The 21,066-nt window shown below is 34.2% G+C and overlaps 1 protein-coding gene across 1 annotated transcript in view; it reads left to right on the plus strand.

Moving 5' to 3' along the window:
• Positions 1 to 21,066, plus strand: part of stxbp2 (syntaxin binding protein 2) — a 34,122-nt gene that overhangs the window by 4,357 nt on the left and 8,699 nt on the right. Inside the window, 11 exon segments of the mRNA NM_213289.1 lie at positions 215 to 290; positions 392 to 495; positions 3,500 to 3,654; positions 3,738 to 3,822; positions 9,106 to 9,236; positions 11,036 to 11,143; positions 11,226 to 11,283; positions 16,695 to 16,760; positions 17,020 to 17,100; positions 19,853 to 19,994; positions 20,080 to 20,186. Coding sequence (NP_998454.1) covers positions 215 to 290; positions 392 to 495; positions 3,500 to 3,654; positions 3,738 to 3,822; positions 9,106 to 9,236; positions 11,036 to 11,143; positions 11,226 to 11,283; positions 16,695 to 16,760; positions 17,020 to 17,100; positions 19,853 to 19,994; positions 20,080 to 20,186 — 1,113 coding nt within the window.

A 21,066-nucleotide genomic window follows, 5' to 3' on the forward strand; every position in this document is an offset into this window, starting at 1 on the left:
AAATTTAAATTTAGCAGCTTATTACTTCATGCACTGAACACCCTAATCATACTCTTTATGGACCAGTCTAGACTGATCACTCCAGTGTGATTGTACAAGTCAAATAGTTGAAACTGACATATTGATTCTAACACCCAAAAGCTTTCACTTTGATTTCAGGGGACTTTAAAAAAGGTTTTGTAAACATTTATTTTTGTTATATTTTTATTTCCAGTCAGTTCATGCTCTGATTGCGGATTTCAGAGAGACAGCCTTCACTTACAAAGCAGCACACGTCTTCTTTACCGACAGTAAGAGAGATTGTTTTTCTGTTTGCTTTGGTTGTTTTCCTTGATGGTTGTCTACAGTGGGTATATTTATGATATTGTATATCTGTCTATCCTGCTTTCAGCTTGTCCTGATGGGCTTTTTGCTGAGATTGGCAGGTCGAGGGTTGCCAAGGTCATCAAAACTCTCAAGGAGATCAATGTGGCTTTCATACCGTATGAGTCTCAGGTGTGTGAACGCAGACACTTACACTACCTATATATATATATATATATATATATATATATATATATATATATATATATATATATATATATATATATATATATATATATATATATATATATATATATATATATATATATTCTGAGCTAAAATGTTTTTAAAATGCAATTTAATAACAAAAAGCTGAATTTTAAGTGTCATTTCTATAGTCCATTTCTCCTCTTCAATTCATTCCTGATATTGTCTCTGTTTTGATCAATTTAATACATCCCTGCTTAGTAATAATATAAAATCTGTTCTTAATATACACTTCCTGACAAATGTCTTGTCACCTATCTAAGTTTTAGGAACAACAAATAATATCTTGACTTCTAGTTGATCATTTGGTATCAGAAGTGGCTTATATGAAAGGCAAAGGCCCCTAGATTACGCTTATTTTACCAAAATAAAATATGATCATGCCTTGACTTTTAATTATTTCATTAGGACAGTAAGATCTGACAAAAGTCTTGTCACTTAACAGAAATAATATACAGTATAGAATATGAAGTCATGGTGCTGTGGGAAAAGAATTAATATTGCGTATGACTCCATGACCTTGCAGCATTGCATCTGTACATCTATGCAATGACTCAAAAAATTACTAATAAAGTCATCTGGAATGGCAAAGAAAGAGTTCTTGCTCCCAGAGTTCATCAAGATTCATCTTCAATGACTCCTCCTTCATCTTACCCCAGTCATGCTCAATAATGGTTATGTATGGTAACTGGGCTGGCCGATTCTGGAGCACCTTGACCTTTTTTGCTTTCAGGAACCTGTTGGAACTTAAACTCGATGTTGCCATCCACTCTGCAGATCTCTCGCATCCCCTCATTCTGATGGTTACCCCAAACCATGATTTATTTCTTCACCAAACTTGACTGTTTTCTGTGAGAATCTTGGGTGTATGTGTCTTCCAATAGGTCTTCTGGAGTATATTCTGCCGTTCAACATTCATGAGAAAAATTTACCTTCTGCGACTTTTCCAAATGATCAACTATAAGTCAAGTTATCATTTGTTGCCTCTTACAACTGGGATTGAAGACAAGACTTTTGTCAGGCCTTTAACAATAATCAATATATCGACTTATATTGCAGTACCTAGAGATGACCTCAGTAATTTTTGCCGATGCAGTATATATTTATAGATTCACAAATAACGTCTAAGCCATTTTACAATGACACCTCACTGGTGTCAAAGTTTATAATTTGCCATTTACCTAATAGGACATTTAATTGTACTGTGCATATATAATGAGACTTATCTTTTTAATATCAAATTTTAGAATCTAAATAACTTTAACAATAAGTATTTTAAAGTGTTTATGGCTGTTTGCAATATTATGCTGTTATATAATCATTATATAATCAGTGGCAATAAATGATCTCAAAAGGACAATAATATCGCTTATCACAAAAATTTCTGTGACCATATATCGCACAACAAAAATTCCCTATATCAATGACTTAATGCTGGGGCTGTGTGATTTTTTGTTTTCAATAAATAATATTTATTTATTCTCCATCAAACAAACAAAAACATCAGATTTTTGCTTTTTAATGTATAGGATAGTTTAATACAGAATCAGTTACATTTTTTAAAACATATTAATAAGTAAAAATGGTCCTTAAAAGACCCAGTGGAAAACATTTGTGAATTGTAGAGCAACACTGTATTGTTGTTTTTAACTCTTTTTTTGTCTGGGTTTTTTTTTTAACACAATAACTTGATGCGTAATTTCAAAAAATGCATTTAAAAGTACAGAATAAGAGAGAGATTCCTATTTTGTTATAGAACACAGTGAGTGAACTTAAAATGGCTGCGATCACAGATATCCTATTGATATCTAATGATTTGATATCTAAATGAGTAACACTAAAACACAAAAGGAAATTCAGTTTTTAGTACAGTATAGGGATGGCTTTATACCATAATTTTGGATTTGGTACAATACCAGAATGTAATATCTTGCTATCGATACAAAATCTTTACCATAGGTGACAAATTACCAGCCTCAAAAGATTTATATATATATATATATATATATATATATATATATATATATATATATATATATATATATATATATATATATGTATATATATATATATATATATGTATATGTATATATATATATGTGTATATGTATATATGTATATATATATATATATGTATATATATATATATATATATATATATATATAAATTAAACTGTAACAGTACATTTAAATAAAATACAATAATATATTCAAATCAGCAGATGTCATGTATTTATGATCATCATCCATCGCATCATTCTGTTGTGATGTTTACTGGTTTCAGCAGCAGATTGCAGCAGCAGCACTTCCATCTACTGGCGAACTTCGGACATGCAGTGTGACAAATACCAAATTAAGCCAAATTATGTTATAAAACCGTTTAAAATATAAGTACTAGTGTTTTTTCACTACCAGTATTCCCCACATCCCAAGTACAATATGTTTAACAGTTAATACTGGTAATATTAATCCCCCAAAACACAAAAGAAGATCTTTTAAAAAGATGTTGGAAATCTGGAGCCACTGGTTTTTTTAGCTTTCTTTAAAATATCTTGTTGCTTTCAAGAGGGTAACTTAACTCCCAAAGCATTGGAACCACTTGCAGCTGAGTAAATGGCGAGTAAATAAAAAAATTTAGGGGAACTGTCCCTTTCTAGGCCGCAGCTTTGCACAGTTTTGCTCCAACCCTATTTAAGCACAACTGATCCAAATAATTGAGGTGTTCAAAAGAGTCATGAACACCTTCATTAGTTGCACCAGCTGTGTTTGATCGGGGTTGGAGCTAAGCTATGCAGAACTGTGGCCCTCCAGGAATTGAGTTTGAGACCTCCGTTTTAAGATATTATGTTTTTTTCAGTATTGCACACCTTTTCAGTGGGACTTGTTGCCAATTGTTTCATCGTTCAAGATTTAACTGTTTTTACTCCAGGTCTTCACTCTGGACAACCCCAGTTCCTTCCACGCTTTCTACAGCCCGACTCAGACTAATCTAGATGACAAGAGCAGAATGATGGAGGCCATGGCTGAGCAGATCGCCACTCTCTGTGACACGCTGACGGAGTATCCAGCCATCCGATACCGCCTGTACTGAGCCACATTCACTCAGCACTTTGTGTTTGTTTTTTACTGATGTAAAATGATGTGTAAACCAGCTCTCTTTCCCTAAGGGGCCCAAAGGAGAATTTCAGCCTGGCTGAGATGGTGATGGATCGTCTGAATGCACACAAAGCAGACAATCCCAGAATGGGAGAGGTGAGATGATGGGAGGTTTAGGAAGCGCTGATCATTTTATTAGCTGTCTCATTTCAGAAGCTGCATCCTCTGAATGATACAGACTTCATAGGCGAGTCTTTCAAAGTCCACTCAAGCCGAAACAGCATTTTTAAATGAAACTGTCTATCCTACAGAGGACAGATATCACTTATGTCACCTTGCAACTGCAACAGCAGCCGTTAATAAGCGGTAATAAAAATTTATAATGACTTTTTTTTTTTTTTCAAAGTGATTTTTAAAACCTATTTTAAGCGATCTGAAGGCAAAGCAAGGTGTACAAAAGCTGGGAATATAATTCAGGGTTCACACGGTCATGAAAAAAGCTGGAAAAGTCATGAAATTTTGACATGCCATTTTCCAGGCCTGGAAAACCTTTGGAAAAACAGAAAAACCCACAAGGTTTTGGAAAAGTCGTGGAAATTACATTCACGTTTAGTCTTTTAGCAGACATTTTTATCCAAAGCGACTTAAACTGCGGTCACACTTGAGCTTGTGCTTGCAAAATTCTGTTGTACGGCCCTTCGAAAATCGGTTGTATTAAACAATATGATTAGACTTAAATAAAAGTGAGCGACTGCTCCATATTTAAAATTTCTCATTGTAAATTATCTTCTTTTGGTCTCACGCAATCACCTCATGTGATTTCGCAGGTAAGAATTCGCCAAGCTTAAACTTTCGAATGCAGTGAAGTGCTAAATTTCCCGCACGTGCTCACGTTTCTGGTCTGCCGCATTGGCATGCCTATAAATGGAAGTCTTTGGAGCGAAAATTGCAGTGTGATCGAGGCTTTATAATAGAAGGAGTTTTCCCTAAGATTTTGTAAAAGTAGTTCGACAAATGTCTGTATATTAGAATGGAGGTTAGTTGTTTTTACATATATTTTCTTGGCCAAAAACATGCTCTCACATTATTAGTGCTGTGTAAACGTCATCTGTTTTACATAGATATAAAAACAAATTTAAACTATTGCATGTTTAATGATATGCTGTAATAAATGTAAACGTTTTTTAGTATTTACCACGTATATGCAGACATTACATGAAACATTATGTCACGGAACATGACTTAAAAGTCATGGAAGTTTGATAGTAAATATGTGTATGAACCCTGACGATTGCTTTGATCCCTACATGTACACATTAAATGTAAACTGTCTAAAAAATCATTCTTTAGTAAATCATACTCTTTTTGTTTTTTTAGCATGTGTTTAGATATCCAAGTAAAATAAACCTAATTCATACATTTAATCTGGAGTTTTCTTTTAAAAACATTATGATGTTCGTGGCTGCAAAGGATCCACCGGTTGTGTCCTTCATTACCTAGGAAACGAAGGACCCATTTTAAGGCTGCATTTGAAGGAGCCTTCAAATGTTCTTGAAATAAGACAGCCTTCATCATGCCTCTGACGCACCACCCTTCGAATGCATCCTTCGCAGGATGCAGCCTCTGAAATGAGACACAGCTATTAGTTTATTATTATAAACACCTTTGAAATATCTTGTCACATCCATTTCAGTTTCTTCATTTGAAATACTACTTCTATGCTTGCATATCATTTCTTACTGTTTTCTGGACTATTTTCTCTCTCTGTTTTTTTCCTGTTCTTGTCTATCAGCTGATATTTTCCTGAGCTTCAGGTGGGTGTCAATGCAAATCTTGTTTTTTTTTTATTTTCTTGTGCTTTCCTGCATCTTTGTTACTCACTGAAGCTTTTTTTTTTGCCTCTAACCTCTCATCTATTGCTAATCAGATCCCTCAAATTAAATATTTAAACTGTAATCACTAAAATAATAAAAAAAATAGAGGAAAAAGTAAAACATAAATGATTAAAATAGTCCAATAAAACCCTCTAGTGGACAAGCCAGTTATGAATTCACTACCCAGAAAGACTGTTTACTTGGCTTTCATTTGCTCCATTTGTTTCTTTGTTCTGTTTGAACACAGTATTCGTTTAGAAAAATGGTGGAATTTAACATTTGATGGGAACCTTTGAACGCCTTACAGTTATCCCCCCTACTATTGAAGTCTGTGGTTACTAATATCTGTCTGGTTAACAACATTTAAAAAAATAATTTACATTTTTTTTTTTTGCTCATCAGAGAATTAAATTGTATTTAAAAATTAAGCAAATTGAAGATGTACTGTAAAAGAACACCTGTAAATTAGCAGTTTTACGTATTTTATTATTCATGTTTTTATTTCCCCCTGTTTATTTATGCTTTTAAATTGCATTATGGGAACTTGATCTTGTCTCCAACTACTTTTAACCTGGAAAAGTTTTAAAAAACTGACTCTTGTAAACATTTTAATAGTTTAAAGTGATATATTGTCTGGGTTGGTGTTGTATATTATGCTATAAAAACCTTGTAACAAGTCTTGCCAAATTAGGGAATTTTTAGGGCCCCTAGCGACAAATTTTTTTAAAAGCGACTACCGAAAAATTTTGCAACTTTTTTTTTTGGTGTTACTGGGGATTTTCTAGACTCTCATGTGTCCATACTGTACCATTCCTACTTGTCTCAACAAGCTGCGTAGACCCCCTCCCCTACCTCAGAGCACTCACAGGTGGCTCAGTACCACATAGCCGTCTCTTTCACCTGCAGCCCGAGAGCAGATCACTGCGTACACCTCTGTATACCAACAGCAAACGAGTGTGAGGTATTTCCCTTGTACAGTCAAACCGATCTGCTTCTCCTGTTCTAAATTTAACAATTTAATTTGGCCGTTTAATCTTTTCCTGTTCAGAATCTCAGAGATTTTAGTGATGGTTTCTGAGCTCAAATTACTGCAAATTCACTACACATCTGTACTGATGTACTGTATTCAAACAACAATACATTAAATTGACATGCATATGTAAAGCGTAGTGCAAATGTAAATTCCTCTTTGTTAACCATAGGCTGTTAAACAAACAGAAACTGTTGGACCTGATAACGTCAGTAATATGCAGATTGACGTATGATGTAATCTAGCGACATTTCGAGCAGAGATTAGCACCTTTTTATTAAAATAGTTGGCAACACTGCTTGTAATAAGCTGCCAGCACATTTTCTGTCATTTACAGACTTATTTCTCTATATATTATTTCTTATCGTTTATATTATTTCAAACTACTAAAATGTCAAGAAACATCACTGTTAAACTGTAGAGTTGAATTTACAACATCAAATGTCAACAGAGCAGAGATTAACATCCCATAATGCAATTCACAACTGTAAATAAACGGAAAACACTTGAGAATCACAACATACGGAAGCTGTTAATTAACACATTTGTTTACAGTGTGAGCAAATAATGTTCATTTTTGAATGAACTGTTGCTTTAAGTAGAAGAAGAAGGAAACAAGACTCTGCCAGCTGATACCAGAGATTGTACAGTGCATCTGCCATGTACTCACTGTGCTTTTGATTTTTTTTCTCGCTTTTTCATTTAATACATTTGCTAAGATTTTAAACATGCTTTAAATCAGGCATTTTTTATAGAATTTTTATAGGAGTAAATGTAATCTAATTTGGACTAATGATTTAACACAACATAACAGCGTAACGTGGAAAAGGTGAAGCTCTGTGAATACTTTCCACATGCACAGTGCATTGACCTACAAAATCTAATTTGGTCGTATACAGTGTTAGGGGAATTGCATTACAAGTAATGCGAGTTACTTAATAATAATACTTTTCTAAGTAATGAGTAAAGTAATACATTACTTAAAAAAATTAAGTAATAATATTTGTAATTAAGGAATAAATTTATAAAGTTAGGTAATTTGCAAGTTTAATTGATGAGCTATTAAAATTAAATTGCTAAATGAAAATTAAATTAGTCAGGTTAAATCACACTCGATGAGAGAATTTGTTCATTATTTTGAACGCATTGACAAAAAGAAAAAGGGAATTGTCTTAATGGACAGTGATTTTACTCAACCAATAAGACAAAAAGTACAAAAGTAGCAAACGCATTGCTTTAAATTGCAGGTGAAGGTGTAGTTTATTAAGTGTGTTATTAAATGCAGAGCTCTGCTATTAAAAAAGTATATTAAAAAAAACTGCAGGTTCTTAGCAAAGCCAAGAAAAACTAATGCAAAAGTAATTCAAAATTAACATATCATATTACTTACCATAAAAAGTAACACAACTAGTTACCTTTTTGAGGAGTAAATATATATACATTTACCCCAATTTTTCTTTTTTTAAATATTTCCCAATATACATTTTCCAAATTTAACAGAGCAAGGAAATCTTCACAGTATGTTTGATAATATTTTTTCTTCTGGAGAAAGTCTTATTAGTTTTATGTATATGTATATGTATATATATGTATATGTATATATATATATATATGTATATATATATATATGTATATATATGTGTGTATATATATATATATATATATATATATATATATATATATATATATATATATATATATATATATATGGAAAGGGGAAAATAACTCAGGAAGGCTAATAATTCTGACTTCAACTGTATAATTGTGTGTGTGTGTGTGTGTGTGTGTGTGTGTGTGTGTATATATATATATATATATGCAATTTAAAAATGTGTTATGGGTTTTTTTGACAACATTTATTGCCCAGTTTTTAAGGTTGTAACATTTTTAGGTTGTGAATTTAAATGTTTAATGTTGTTAGTGCTAGTAAATTGTGTGCTCTTTATAACAAATATGTCTGAAAAGTTACGTTTGCACCCTGACTATACATTACAGCTCGAAAGCTTGATTTCATTAAGATTTTTTTACAGTCACATTTGAAATATCAAAAATAAAAACATCATGAAAACATGTTATAATGCTATTTAAGATGTTTTTTCAAGCAATTAAAACTTTGGTACTGCTGAAATAATAAAAGACAATAAGACAAATATATGATGCTGTGCTTGAAACATTAAGCAGCAGGTTTTTTAGTACTGATCATCAGAAATGTTTCTTGAGCACATCACCTCCATTTGAAAATGTAAGTTCATCATCATAGGAATAAGTTGTGTTTTACTATATGTCCATTAATATTCAATATAATATTACAGATTTGATAGTCTTGTATTAATAATTTTACATAATGTGTCTTTTGTGAGTTCAAAATACATCATATTTTTTGTAATCTAGAAATATTTGTGGAAGCTGTTGGCTCTATTAAAACTGATAAACAAATGTATTAAGCAGATGTCTAGTTTTGTTTTAAGCATAAAAGCACAGTAGAATCTTTGTTTTTATAAATTCTGTAATTACAGTTGTGTGTTTGACCAACAGGGCACAGATAAAGCTCGCTCTCAGCTGCTAATAGTGGACCGTGGGTATGATCCCGTCTCTCCAATTCTTCACGAGCTCACCTTCCAGGCGATGGCCTACGACCTGCTAGACATTGAACAAGACATTTACAGGTGTGTCAGATTCTTTGCCTTTTAGAAATGCCTTCATTATAGTTAAAGAAGTAGTTATTAACTTAGAATAGAGCCATATGAAACCTGCAAATGATTTGTGTATATATACAAAAATGGTAAATGGAATGGGACAATTATACAAATGATACCAAAGAATATATGAAATACTTGGCACATTTTTATATTGTCTGCACTGCAAAAAAATGCCTTTCTTGTTTCTCTTTGTTTCTAGTCCAAATATCAAAAAAATCTGGGAACACTTTATTTTGATGGTCAATTTGAGTAGCAGATTATTAGTATTAACAGTATCAGCAGATATTTGCTTAATATCTGCTTATACTGCTCCTTCAACAGACATTTATCTTAATATAAGAAGTTTTGCAAGTACATTTCAACTTACACTAGCCATAACCCCATGGTAAATTTAACAATATATATTTTTTAATAGAACTATTGTCGTGTTCTTTAGAAATAAGAAGTCAAATATAAGTGAGGTTTTTTTTTCTGAGAACAAAGTGAAATTTCTTATTTAAAAAATACTTTTCAAAGCAAAATTTGGCATACCCCATTGACACATTATTTGGTTTCAAGGAAACACTAACTTTCATTGTGATACTTTATTTTTGAAAACAAGACTGAACTGATTCGTGCGAATAGTGTGCTGTGAAAGCCCCTTTACTCTGCAACATACTACTATGATAATAGGCTTTGAATACTGTAGCTCATCCATGAAAATGATTTCTGAGTCGTGAAGGATGTAATTAAGTCCAAAACGCCCATGAGTCAACACTCATCAAAATATGCCTTTGTTTATTGTGAATACCCTCTAGTGGTGGAAAATGACTTTTTATATATAAGGAAAAACTAACTTTCATTTTGATACATTATTTCTTAAAACAAGGCAATGGTTTTTGCTTGTCTAGAAAATGCTTCTTGTCTGAAGAATTTTTAGATATTTAAAGTAAAAAGTACCAAGTAAGAAAAGCATTTATTTGCAGTGTGTGTGTGTTTGTGTTTGTGTGTTTGTATATATTATATTATATTATATCATTACATTATATCATATTATATTATTGTAAATACAGTTAAAGTCAGAATTATTAGCCGCCCTATTTAATTTTTTCCCAATTTTTGTTTACCGATGAGACTTTTTCAGCACATTTCTAAACATAATAGTGTCAATAATTCATTTCTAATAACAGATTTATTTTATCTTTGCCATGATGACAGTTAATAATATTTTAATAGATATTTTTCAAGACACTTCTACACAGCTTAAAGTGACATTTAAAGGCTTAACTAGGTTAATTAGGTTAACTAGGGAGGTTCTTGTATAATGATGGTTTCTTCTGTAGATTATCGGAAAAATATATATAGCTTAAAGGGACTAATAATTTTGACCTTAAAATGTTTTTTAAAAAATTAATAACTGCTTTTATTCTTGTAGAAATAAAATGTATAAGACTTTCTCCAGAAGAAAAAATATTTTCAGACATACTGTTAAAGTTTCCTTGTTCTGTTAAACATCATTTGGGAAATATTTAAAAAAGAAAAAAAAATTAAAAGGGGGGCTAATAATTCTGACTTCAACTGTATACTATTCTACAAGATGCCAAATTGGTCAAGATGCCGAGTTGTTATGATGTAATATGTTTTTGATCTATATCAACTTTGCCATAAAATAGCCATTGTTGCTAATCTGGAAATAAATAAACTTAAGAGCTTAATAAACTTAATAAATTTATAGAGCATAAAAATATTTTCTGTAATCAGTATAAATTGTCAATTACTGTCATCAGGTATCAGACAGCAGGGATCGGTGAGGCTCGAGATAAAGAGGTGTTGCTGGATGAGGATGATGAGCTGTGGGTTCAGCTGCGACACATGCACATAGCAGACGTCACCAAGTAAGAGCGGAGAAAGCATCAAATCTCCAGTCTGTCTGTTCTAAGTGTTTAAGGGCTCACATCCTATGCTCTTCTGTTTCAGGAAGGTGACAGAGCTGCTGCGGGTCTTTTGTGACAGCAAGAGGATGAACACAGACAAGGTACACACTGGTGAAGACATCACACCAGTCTTGTGAAAAACACCCTATTTAATACAGATTTCCTCATATTGGGACATAGAAAATGATCTGATCTTTAGAAAAGTTTTGGAAATAACTGTTTAGAAGAACAAAAACATGTAGCGTTAACAAAAATAAGTAAAAGGAATGAGATGAATGCAAAAACAATAGACTATATGGAGTGAATCTACTTATAAATGAAAGAAATAATTACAGTTTGATCAGGTTGTACATACGAGAATTATGTACATATGTATGTATGTATGTGTGTGTGTGTGTATATATATATATATATATATATATATATATATATATATATATATATATATATATATATATATATATATATATATATATATATATGTATATAGATATATATGTGTGTGTGTGTGTGTGTATATATATATATATATATATATATATATATATATATATATATATAGATAGATAGATAGATAGATGTATATGTATATATATATATGTATATATATATGTATATATATGTGTATATATGTGTATATATATATATATATATATATATATATATATATATATATATATATATATATATATATTAGTGCTGTCAATCGATTAAAAAAAATTTACTAATTAATCGCACCTTTTTCAAAAAAATTAATCACGATTAAGCGCATTTAAAATACTGAAACTTGTAATGCTGGCTATTCAAATGTAAAATTTATGTAAACGCAAGACAAAAACTATTTAAATTAAAAATATTTAACTTGTAACACAGATTTCTTCATGTAAACAACATACCCACAATAAACCATCAAGATCCTGGCCTGACAGCCATATTTATTAAAGAAATTAAAACACAGGCATGTTAATGACATTTAAATTTAAAAAAAATCAATGCCAATAGAGAAAACATTGATTTCCATGTTGGATTCTAAGTGGACTGCAAAAAAATGCCAAAATACAGGATTTTAGTTTAAACTTTATTGTCCATTCTGCTTGACACAGAAAGGAAATTTGTCTTCAACACTGGATTTAGGACAACAATTACAAACATACAACAATGACACAATAACAACACTTATTAAGACAACAACATAAGTTAAAAGTTTAAAAACCAAATTAGCCCCATGCACAATACTGCAAATCATTCAAATGGTAACCACCTCATTCACTACAAACATTGATCCGATTTAGAACAACAACTGCCATTGGGATAAATGACTTTTTATAAGCATTTCTTCGTGCTTTAGGAATTCTAAACCCGTGTCCTGATGGTAGCAAATCAAATGCTGAGTGAAGGGGATGTGTATTATCTTTAAAAATCACAACTGCTCTTTTTTCCATAAAGGAGTCAAATAAAATCTGCAATGAATGTTGTTTGTGACCAGTTATCTTATTTGCCTGATTGATAATTGAAGTGTTGTGTTTCCAAACCATGAAACAATATTATATGTGAGAACACTCTCTATCAGGGATCTATATGCCAAGTTTAAAGTCTGTGTACTAACATTAAAACTTCTCAATTTGCGGAGGAGATAGAGGCGCTGACTTGCTTTCTTATAAACCGCCTCTACATTACTATTAAAATTCAGTTTATTGTCAATAATTGTGCCTAAATACTTAAAATTTGAAACCTGGTTTACTATTATTACTCTTCTTGTTTGACTCCCCAGACATTACTCTTTTGTTTTCCCAATATTTAGGTGTAATGAACTTTTGCCAAACCAATCTATAATGCTATCAATATATCTAAAATATAAGGAGCTATTTATTTCTTCCTGACAGGAAACCAATGCCGGGTCATCAGCATATTTTATGAGTGTGAGATTGTCATCAATATTGCACTGCAGTTCATTAATATATATATAGAAAATAAAATAGGTGATAATACACATCCCTGAGGTACCCCTATATTTAAAACAGAGCAGTCAGACATAGCATGATTAACTCTCTGATCCATTCAAACAACCAGTTACTTACTCCTAAATTATGAAGACGTTCTAAAAGAAGATTAGGTTGAACAGTATTAAAAGCGGCTGAAAAATCCATAAAAAGTATTCTAACATGCGTATTTGGCCTATCTAGATGATGTTGAACTTTGTTCAAGAGAGTAAGGCCCCGTTTACACTAGTGCGTTTTAGTTTAAAAACGCAAAAGTTTTGCTACGGTTACGCCATCCGTCCACACTACGCCGGAGTTCTCGAGCGCTGAAAACGGAGCGTTTCGAAAACGCTGGAGAGGCCGTTTTCATTCTGAAATGCTGCTGCTCCGTCTCAGTGTGGATGGGGAAAGACGGAGACATCTGAAAACGGAGGCGGGGCTGCAAACGTTCGCCTATCTGATTGGGGCTTTTCCTCAATATTAAGTAGCCTAACACACAGTTCAGTCTCGCATCCTCTTCTTGTAAGTTAAGACATCGCAAGTTTGATCAAGGCTGCAGTCTCCCCCTTCTCAGTTTGATATGGAAAACATACCGAGGACACGCGTAAATCTTCAAAGGGAACAGTGTACTTTATAACTTCATTCACACCCTGACCTCGTTGTTTCACTTTCTCAACAATAAAATGTAAACATGATTTAAGGAACTGCCTATTTTCTTTTTAATATTAGCAACTTAACAGACAGCAGAAATGTTGAGGCGCCGTGCTGCATTTATGAGCGTCATCTTCACTGTGTGGATATTTATAACAAAACGGAGCCGATAACAACTGCCTCCTTTCAATTTCAGTGAAAATACGAAACGCACCCTCTCTTTTGCTGAATATCAGTTTTAATAATCGATAATTATAAAAGTATAACATACAATAAGTTTATACATTGTAGGAAATAAAGGCAAGCGATCAGTCAATGTACCTGGATTAATCATTAACTTATCTTCGCGCTTAACCAAAACATGTTACCCGTGAACAAGTAACTTAATAGATTCCAATGACCAAAGTCCGGGAATTGGCCTATGTCGTTAGATAAAGACAACAACATGAATGAAATATCACGTTTAGCAAATATAGTGAGATTAGATCCAGCGGGAGATGATTGATGAGCAGTCCGACAAGCAGAGCTCTCATCTGGGTAGAAATGCTTTAGCGCTTGCCCGAGAGTGTCTGTGTGGTCACGTGATGTGCGTTTTCAGCGTTTTGGTGTGGACGGAGAGCTGTTCAGAAACGCTGGGTAAAACGCGAGTGTGGACGCGGATCGTTTTCATTCTACAACGCCGTTTTAAAACTAAAACGCACTAGTGTAAACGGGGCCTAAGAGAGGCATCCACAGTGCTCCTGTTGGCCCTATAAGCAAACTGCAGGGGCTCCATTGTCTTCTCAACTTGAGAGGACAATTCCTTACACAATATTCGTTCCATACATTTACAAAGAACAGACGTAAGCGTGATTGGACGGAAATCATTTAAGAACTTTGCATGAGGTATTTTAGGTACTGGAATAACTTTTGAATTTTTCCAGGCTAATGGTACAAAACCATTGTCTAGAAATACTTGAAACAGTCTGGTGCACACATAACCCAATTGCTCCACACACTCTTTTAAAACTTTCCCCTTCAGGCCATCTGGGCCAGATGCCTTGTGTGATTTAACGTTATGGAGCGCTGCTATAACCTCTCTTTCCTGTATGATCATGGTCTGTGACTGAGTCTTAGTTCCTACTATATCTAAATTGTTAACACTGGACCCATTTGAATGATCAATTCTTGAAAAGTACGAGTTAAGATTGTTTGCAGGACTGTAAGGATTCTCATATTGCTGAACTTTTTCCTTTTGTCTACCTGTTAATATATCTAGTCCCTTCCATGCCTCTCTTACATCTCCTGTTTGTAATTTCTGCTCCACCTTTTCTTTATATTCATTCTGTGCACTTTTTATCTTACTTTTAACTACTCTGTTTAACTCCTTTACCTTCTGCTGATCATTCTGCAAAAAAACAATTTTTTTCAAATGTAAAAAATATTTTAAACCTTTAGTTATCCATAGCTTGTTATTTAGATAGATTTTGACGCACTTAGATTTAACAGAGTTTACACAGAAGTTAACATAACCAGTTATTGTGTCATTCAACATTTCATAATTATTACTACAATCATAGTCATTAAAAAATAAGTCCCACAGATATGGAAAATGAAAAATTGTAATAATAAACTATAGAATACAAACTGTTGCACTCATTGTAAAGTTTTATAGCTGTGAGTTAAGAACATTAATTATAGAGTAGAAACAATTTTGCTTAATCCTCCTTTACATTCATCCAGTTGCTAAGACTAGGAGTATCCCGCAAGTGCACAGAGACTCCCAAATGCCCGCAAATGAATGATAATTTCTCGCAAACCGGTCGTTAAATACATTGCACACCGCTCTCCCCCGCATCCCTCCTAGCTCTTCAGGTAGCCTATGTCGTGCGCAACTCACCCCCACCGTCCTTCAGGTACATCTCGCACGCACACGCCCCTACTCAGATACGTCGCTCACTCCACCCCTGACACCCCTCAACGGGCCTGACACACACACACACAAACACACACACAACGCGCTACAGACGTTTTGGCCCCAACGGCCTTCCATACTGGAGCGACTCCCCTCAGATTCAACACGCATGATCACGTTCATCAAATTTACTTAAACTAAGCGCCCTAAAGTATTACTGTATTTCACAAGGATTCTGACACAACAACGCGAAGCATACACTTTCATTGCGTTTAATGAGGAAACACGTTAAACTTGGAGTCATGCTGAAATCAGAGTAATGCCCTGTCTTTGACAGCTCGTGACTTCACCAGAGACTTTCTGAGTACATTCACATAAGACACCAATACTCCGATTTTAATATGATTAAGATTATACTCTTATTAAAATTCTACCGAGTAGCCTAAGCAGTGATTTTATTACCTTAAAGGAACACCGAGTCACGAAATGCGGAGGATTTTCTTTCTGTTTGCCATGCGGTATCAACTTACAACAGAAGTCGAAAGTTAAAAATGAAACACCCGAAATTGCATGAAACTTTGGATAACCTGGTGATGTGACTAATTGTTTTATACTGAAACTTGCCTTCAAAAAGTGCTTTCTTGGTCTTATCCACATTTCTTGCATGTTAAACACACGTCCACCACAACAGGAAGTAAAAAAAAACCTGCAACTGCGTTAATTTTTTTTAACGCGTTAATTATTTAAAATAAACACATGCGTTAGTGCACTAATTTTAAGAGCGCTAATATATATATATATATATATATATATATATATATATATATATATATATATATATATATACTCAAACATATTCAAACATGCTGTGAGTGTATATACGCATACACATGAGTGTATATTCATTTTGAAAATATTAAAAGTGCATTAAGACTTTACACAAAGCTCTGTTTTTTACCTAAAGTGTGATGAATACCTCTTTCCTCAGGCCAACATCAAAGATCTGTCTCAGATGCTGAAGAAGATGCCGCAGTACCAGAAAGAGCTGAGCCTGGTAAAAAAAAATATATGATTCAGCATTTACTCAACCACTATTGAACACAAAAGAAGATATTTTGAAGAATGTTGAAAACCAATAGCCATTGGCTTTCATAGTAGGAAAAACAAAAACAATGGAAAATGATGGCTACAGAAACATTTTTCAAAATATCTTCTTTTATGTTGACCAGAAGAAAGCAAGTCAAACAAACATATAAATGATGACATAATTTTCTGTATTCAGTCATATTTCTGAACATTTGTGCTTTCTACAGTACTCCACTCATCTGAACCTGGCTGATGCTTGCATGAAGAAGTTCAAGAACACGTTAGACAAGCTGTGTGAGGTGGAGCAGGTCAGTGCTGTCTGGTTTTCTCCTTATTTAATCACACAATTTAGCATTATTTTTTGCTTTTTTAATATGTAACATTTAGTGATGTATATTTATGGCTTGTTTTGTGAGTCTACATACAGCAATTTGGGTATATATGACTTTATTTTAGAGGGACTATCTTTCCTTACTTTTTCTAAGCTTCTTATTGTAAATGTATGCGGCAGATTGTGCGCTGAACTTTGACCTGTTTCTGTAAAATAATGCACAGGAAGCTATTGCGTAACCTTTGAAAGTAGCAAGAACGTTTGCTGGACATTGTACAGCCATCTCCCTGTGTCATTTATAGCAGATGGAGGGTTTTCGCTAAGTGCACGGCTCTCTCTGTGTGTGGAGGTATTATAACCAGCTGGTTAATGGCTGGAGCTGATGCACTTCTTTATGTGCTGCGTTTATAACTCTTGATTTGATCTGTTGATGGATAATCTCAACTACCTCCTATTTTGACGCACTTGCATGTTTATGGCAGTGTTATTTTATGTAATTGTTATATAAATATCTACCTTAACATCTGCCTGTAAACTGATGGCGAGTTCTGGATATATCATCTAAATTTGTGAAAAACAATAAAGGTCCAACCAGTTTTGAATCAGCATACTGTATTTGTTTTTGGAGGATCATGTGACACTGAAGATGAAAGTAACGATGAAAAAAATCACAGAAAGGAACTACATTTTAAAATAGTCAAACAGAAAGTGTTTATGAACTGGATGAATATTTCACATTATTGCATTATTTTTATTGCATTTTTCATGAAATAAATGCAACCTCCGCCCTCCGTAAACACATGAGATTTCTTTCAAAACATTTTTATTTAAAAAATTTCAATGGAAATACATTTTTTACATTTTGAAAGTTTTAAATTGAGAATTTTTAAATTATATTTTATCCGAAGCAACTCATAAAAGAGAACAAAGAAGCACGTCAAATCACCAGATAGCAGAAATATATAGATTCCATGACTAGTACAATTTAGTTTAGCATTTTTTGGTATTTATACATCCAAACATACAACCCCAAATCAGAAAAAATTGGGACACTATGGAAAACGCGAATAAAAAAAGAATGTAGTGATTACTAAATTTACTTTGACTTGCAGACAATACAACAAACATCATTTAATGTGTTCCTCATGAGTTTTATATTTTATTTTTTGTTCAAAATAAGCACATTTCTAGTTTGGTTCTGGCAACACTTTAAAAAAAAAAAGCTGTAAGTAAAAGCTGCAACTTCATTGCAGTGTTGCCATTCCTTTTCACAACATTTAAAAGACTTAAGGACTGAAGTAAAAACACCATTTGATGAAGTGCTTTAAGTGTAATTTTGTCCCTTGCAAACATGTCTTAAGGTTGGTACGCCATCTTTGTTGTTCCGTTTTGTGATTTTAAAATGCATCGCATCAAATTCTCTATTGGAGACAGGTCTGGACTGCAGACAGGCCAGTCAAGTACCTGCATCTTCTTCTTTTGTAATCAGCACTGTATAATGTGTGCAGAATGTGGTTTTGCATTGTTTTGTTGAAATATATTTTCCAAGGCCGTCCCAGGGAAAGAAGGCAGCATATTGTACTCTAAAATCTTCAAAATGCACTTTCCAGCATTAATGGTGTCATCACAGAAGAGCAAGGTATCTTTACCAAGGGAACTGACACAACCCAATGCTGGGTTTTGAACTTGTTGCTGGTAACAGTCTGGATGATTGTTTATTCTATGGCCCAGAGGACAAAGTGTCCATTTCTCCCAAAAAAAAAATACTTGAAATACTGATTCATCTGAACACAGTACACGTTTCCACTGTGTGATGGTCCATTCCAGATGCCTTCGAGCCCAGAAAAGTTAACAGTGCTTCTGGACACTTTTAACATAGGGTTTTCTTTTGGCACAGTACAGTTTTCACTGGTATTTATGGATGTAAACTTGTATTGTAGTACTTGACAGGTTTTTTAAAGTAGTCTTGAGCCCATGTGTTCATATCGCTTGAAGATGAATGACAAATCAAGCGTCACCAGATATCACATTTGTTCAGCTTAGGTTTGAACCCTTGTCCTTAACACACTGAAATTCCTCCAGATTCCTTGAATTTTTTAATTATGATATGCAATGTTGACGGTGAAATATCCAAATGTCTTCCTATCTTTCTTTGGGAAACATTGTTTTCAAACATTTCAATACTTTTCTCACGTATTTGTTGGCAAGCTGGCAATCCACTGCCCATCTTTGCTTCTAAAGGACTAGACGTTTCTTGGATGCTGCTTTTGTACCAAATCATAATTATAATCATCTGTTGAAATCACCTGTTTCAAACTACATCATTATTTAACCAATTCACCTCATTACAATCCCTAGTCCTAGCTTTTTCTGATTTGGTATTGTACATAAACATACACACAAACACATACACACATTCATATGCACACAGAGAGGAAAGAGTGTGTCTACAACAGGTGGTCTATCAAGCTCACTCACCTGCATGAAGCACACAAAGAATTCAGAAAATCATCAGAAAGTGTTGATAAGAAAGTGTCTGGTGCACATGGAGAGGAAAGAGCGTGTCTCCTACTTTATTAGCTACATTTTAAATTAAATGAACTAAAGACGTTCATCGTTCATGTCCATTAAAATGGTGCATGATGAAGGTTAACAAATGTAAGCAGTCATTAAATGGTATGTGCGAGTCGGCTGTACTGTTCTCAGAAATACTTCTGTGTTTTCTCTAGGATTTGGCCATGGGATCAGATGCCCAGGGCGAACCGCTTAAAGATGCTATGAAGAGTATCGTCCCTGTTCTTCTCAACACAGAGATCAAAGACTATGATAAAATCCGCATCATACTGCTGTACATCTTCCACAAGAAGAAGGGTATAAACATCCGCATCTGTGTTTGACAGTAAAATGTAAGCATAAATGTGCAGTTAACTTTAATGGGATTGATTCTTACACACAGGCATCGGTGAAGAGAACCTCACAAAGCTCATCCAGCATGCAAACGTTCAGCAGGACAAGAACATCATCACCAACCTGCAGCATCTAGGCTGCCCTATCATCACTGGGGTAAGATAAGAAGCTCTAATGTATGATGATGTGCTCACAGCTGTTTTCTCACCTAGTATTTTATTATATTAGCTTTAGAAAGTCATCGTTACGCCTGTTAAAATATCATATTTACAACTAATACTGAAGCTGTCTATCTGTCTGTAAATATCTGTAATCTGTCTTATTGTCTATATGTCGATCAGTCTGTCCGTGGGACAGTCTCGGTTTATTTGTCATCTGTCTGTCTGTCTCTCTGTACATGTCTGTTGGTCGCTCGCATGTGGGTCTGTCTGTCTCTGTCTGTCTGTCTGTTGGTCGTTTGGTCCATGTGGGGGTTGTCTGTCAATCAGTTGGTCTGTCTGTCTGTTAGTCGTTCGGTCCATGTGGGGGTTGTCTGTCTGTCTGTTGGTCGGTCGGTCCATGTGGGGGTTTTCTGTCGATCAATTGGTCTGTCTGTCTGTTGTCGGCAGGCTCATGTGGGGGTTGTCTGTTGATCAGTTGGTCGGTCGGTCTGTCTGTCTGTCGGTCGGTCGGTCTATGTGGTGTTTGTCTGTTGATCAGTTTGTCGGTCTGTCTGTTGGTCAGTCGGTCCATGTGGTGTTTGTCTGTTGATCAGTTGGTCGGTCTGTCTGTTGGTCGATCAGTCCATGTGGTGTTTGTCTGTTGATCAGTTGGTCCGTCTGTCTGTTGGTCAGTTGGTCAATGTGGTGTCTGTTGATCAGTTGGTCCGTCTGTCTGTTGGTCAGTTGGTCAATGTGGTGTTTGTTGATCAGTTGGTCTTTCAGTCTGTTGGTCGGTCGGTCCATGTGGTGTTTGTCTGTCAATCAGTTAGTCTTGTCTGTCTGTTGGTCGGTCGGTCCATGTGGTGTTTGTTTGTTGATCAGCTGGTCTGTCTGTC

Source organism: Danio rerio, chromosome 3, assembly GCF_052040795.2.
Source record: "Danio rerio strain M-AB ecotype USA chromosome 3, GRCz13ab, whole genome shotgun sequence".
In the NCBI taxonomy this organism is placed as follows: domain Eukaryota; kingdom Metazoa; phylum Chordata; class Actinopteri; order Cypriniformes; family Danionidae; genus Danio; species Danio rerio.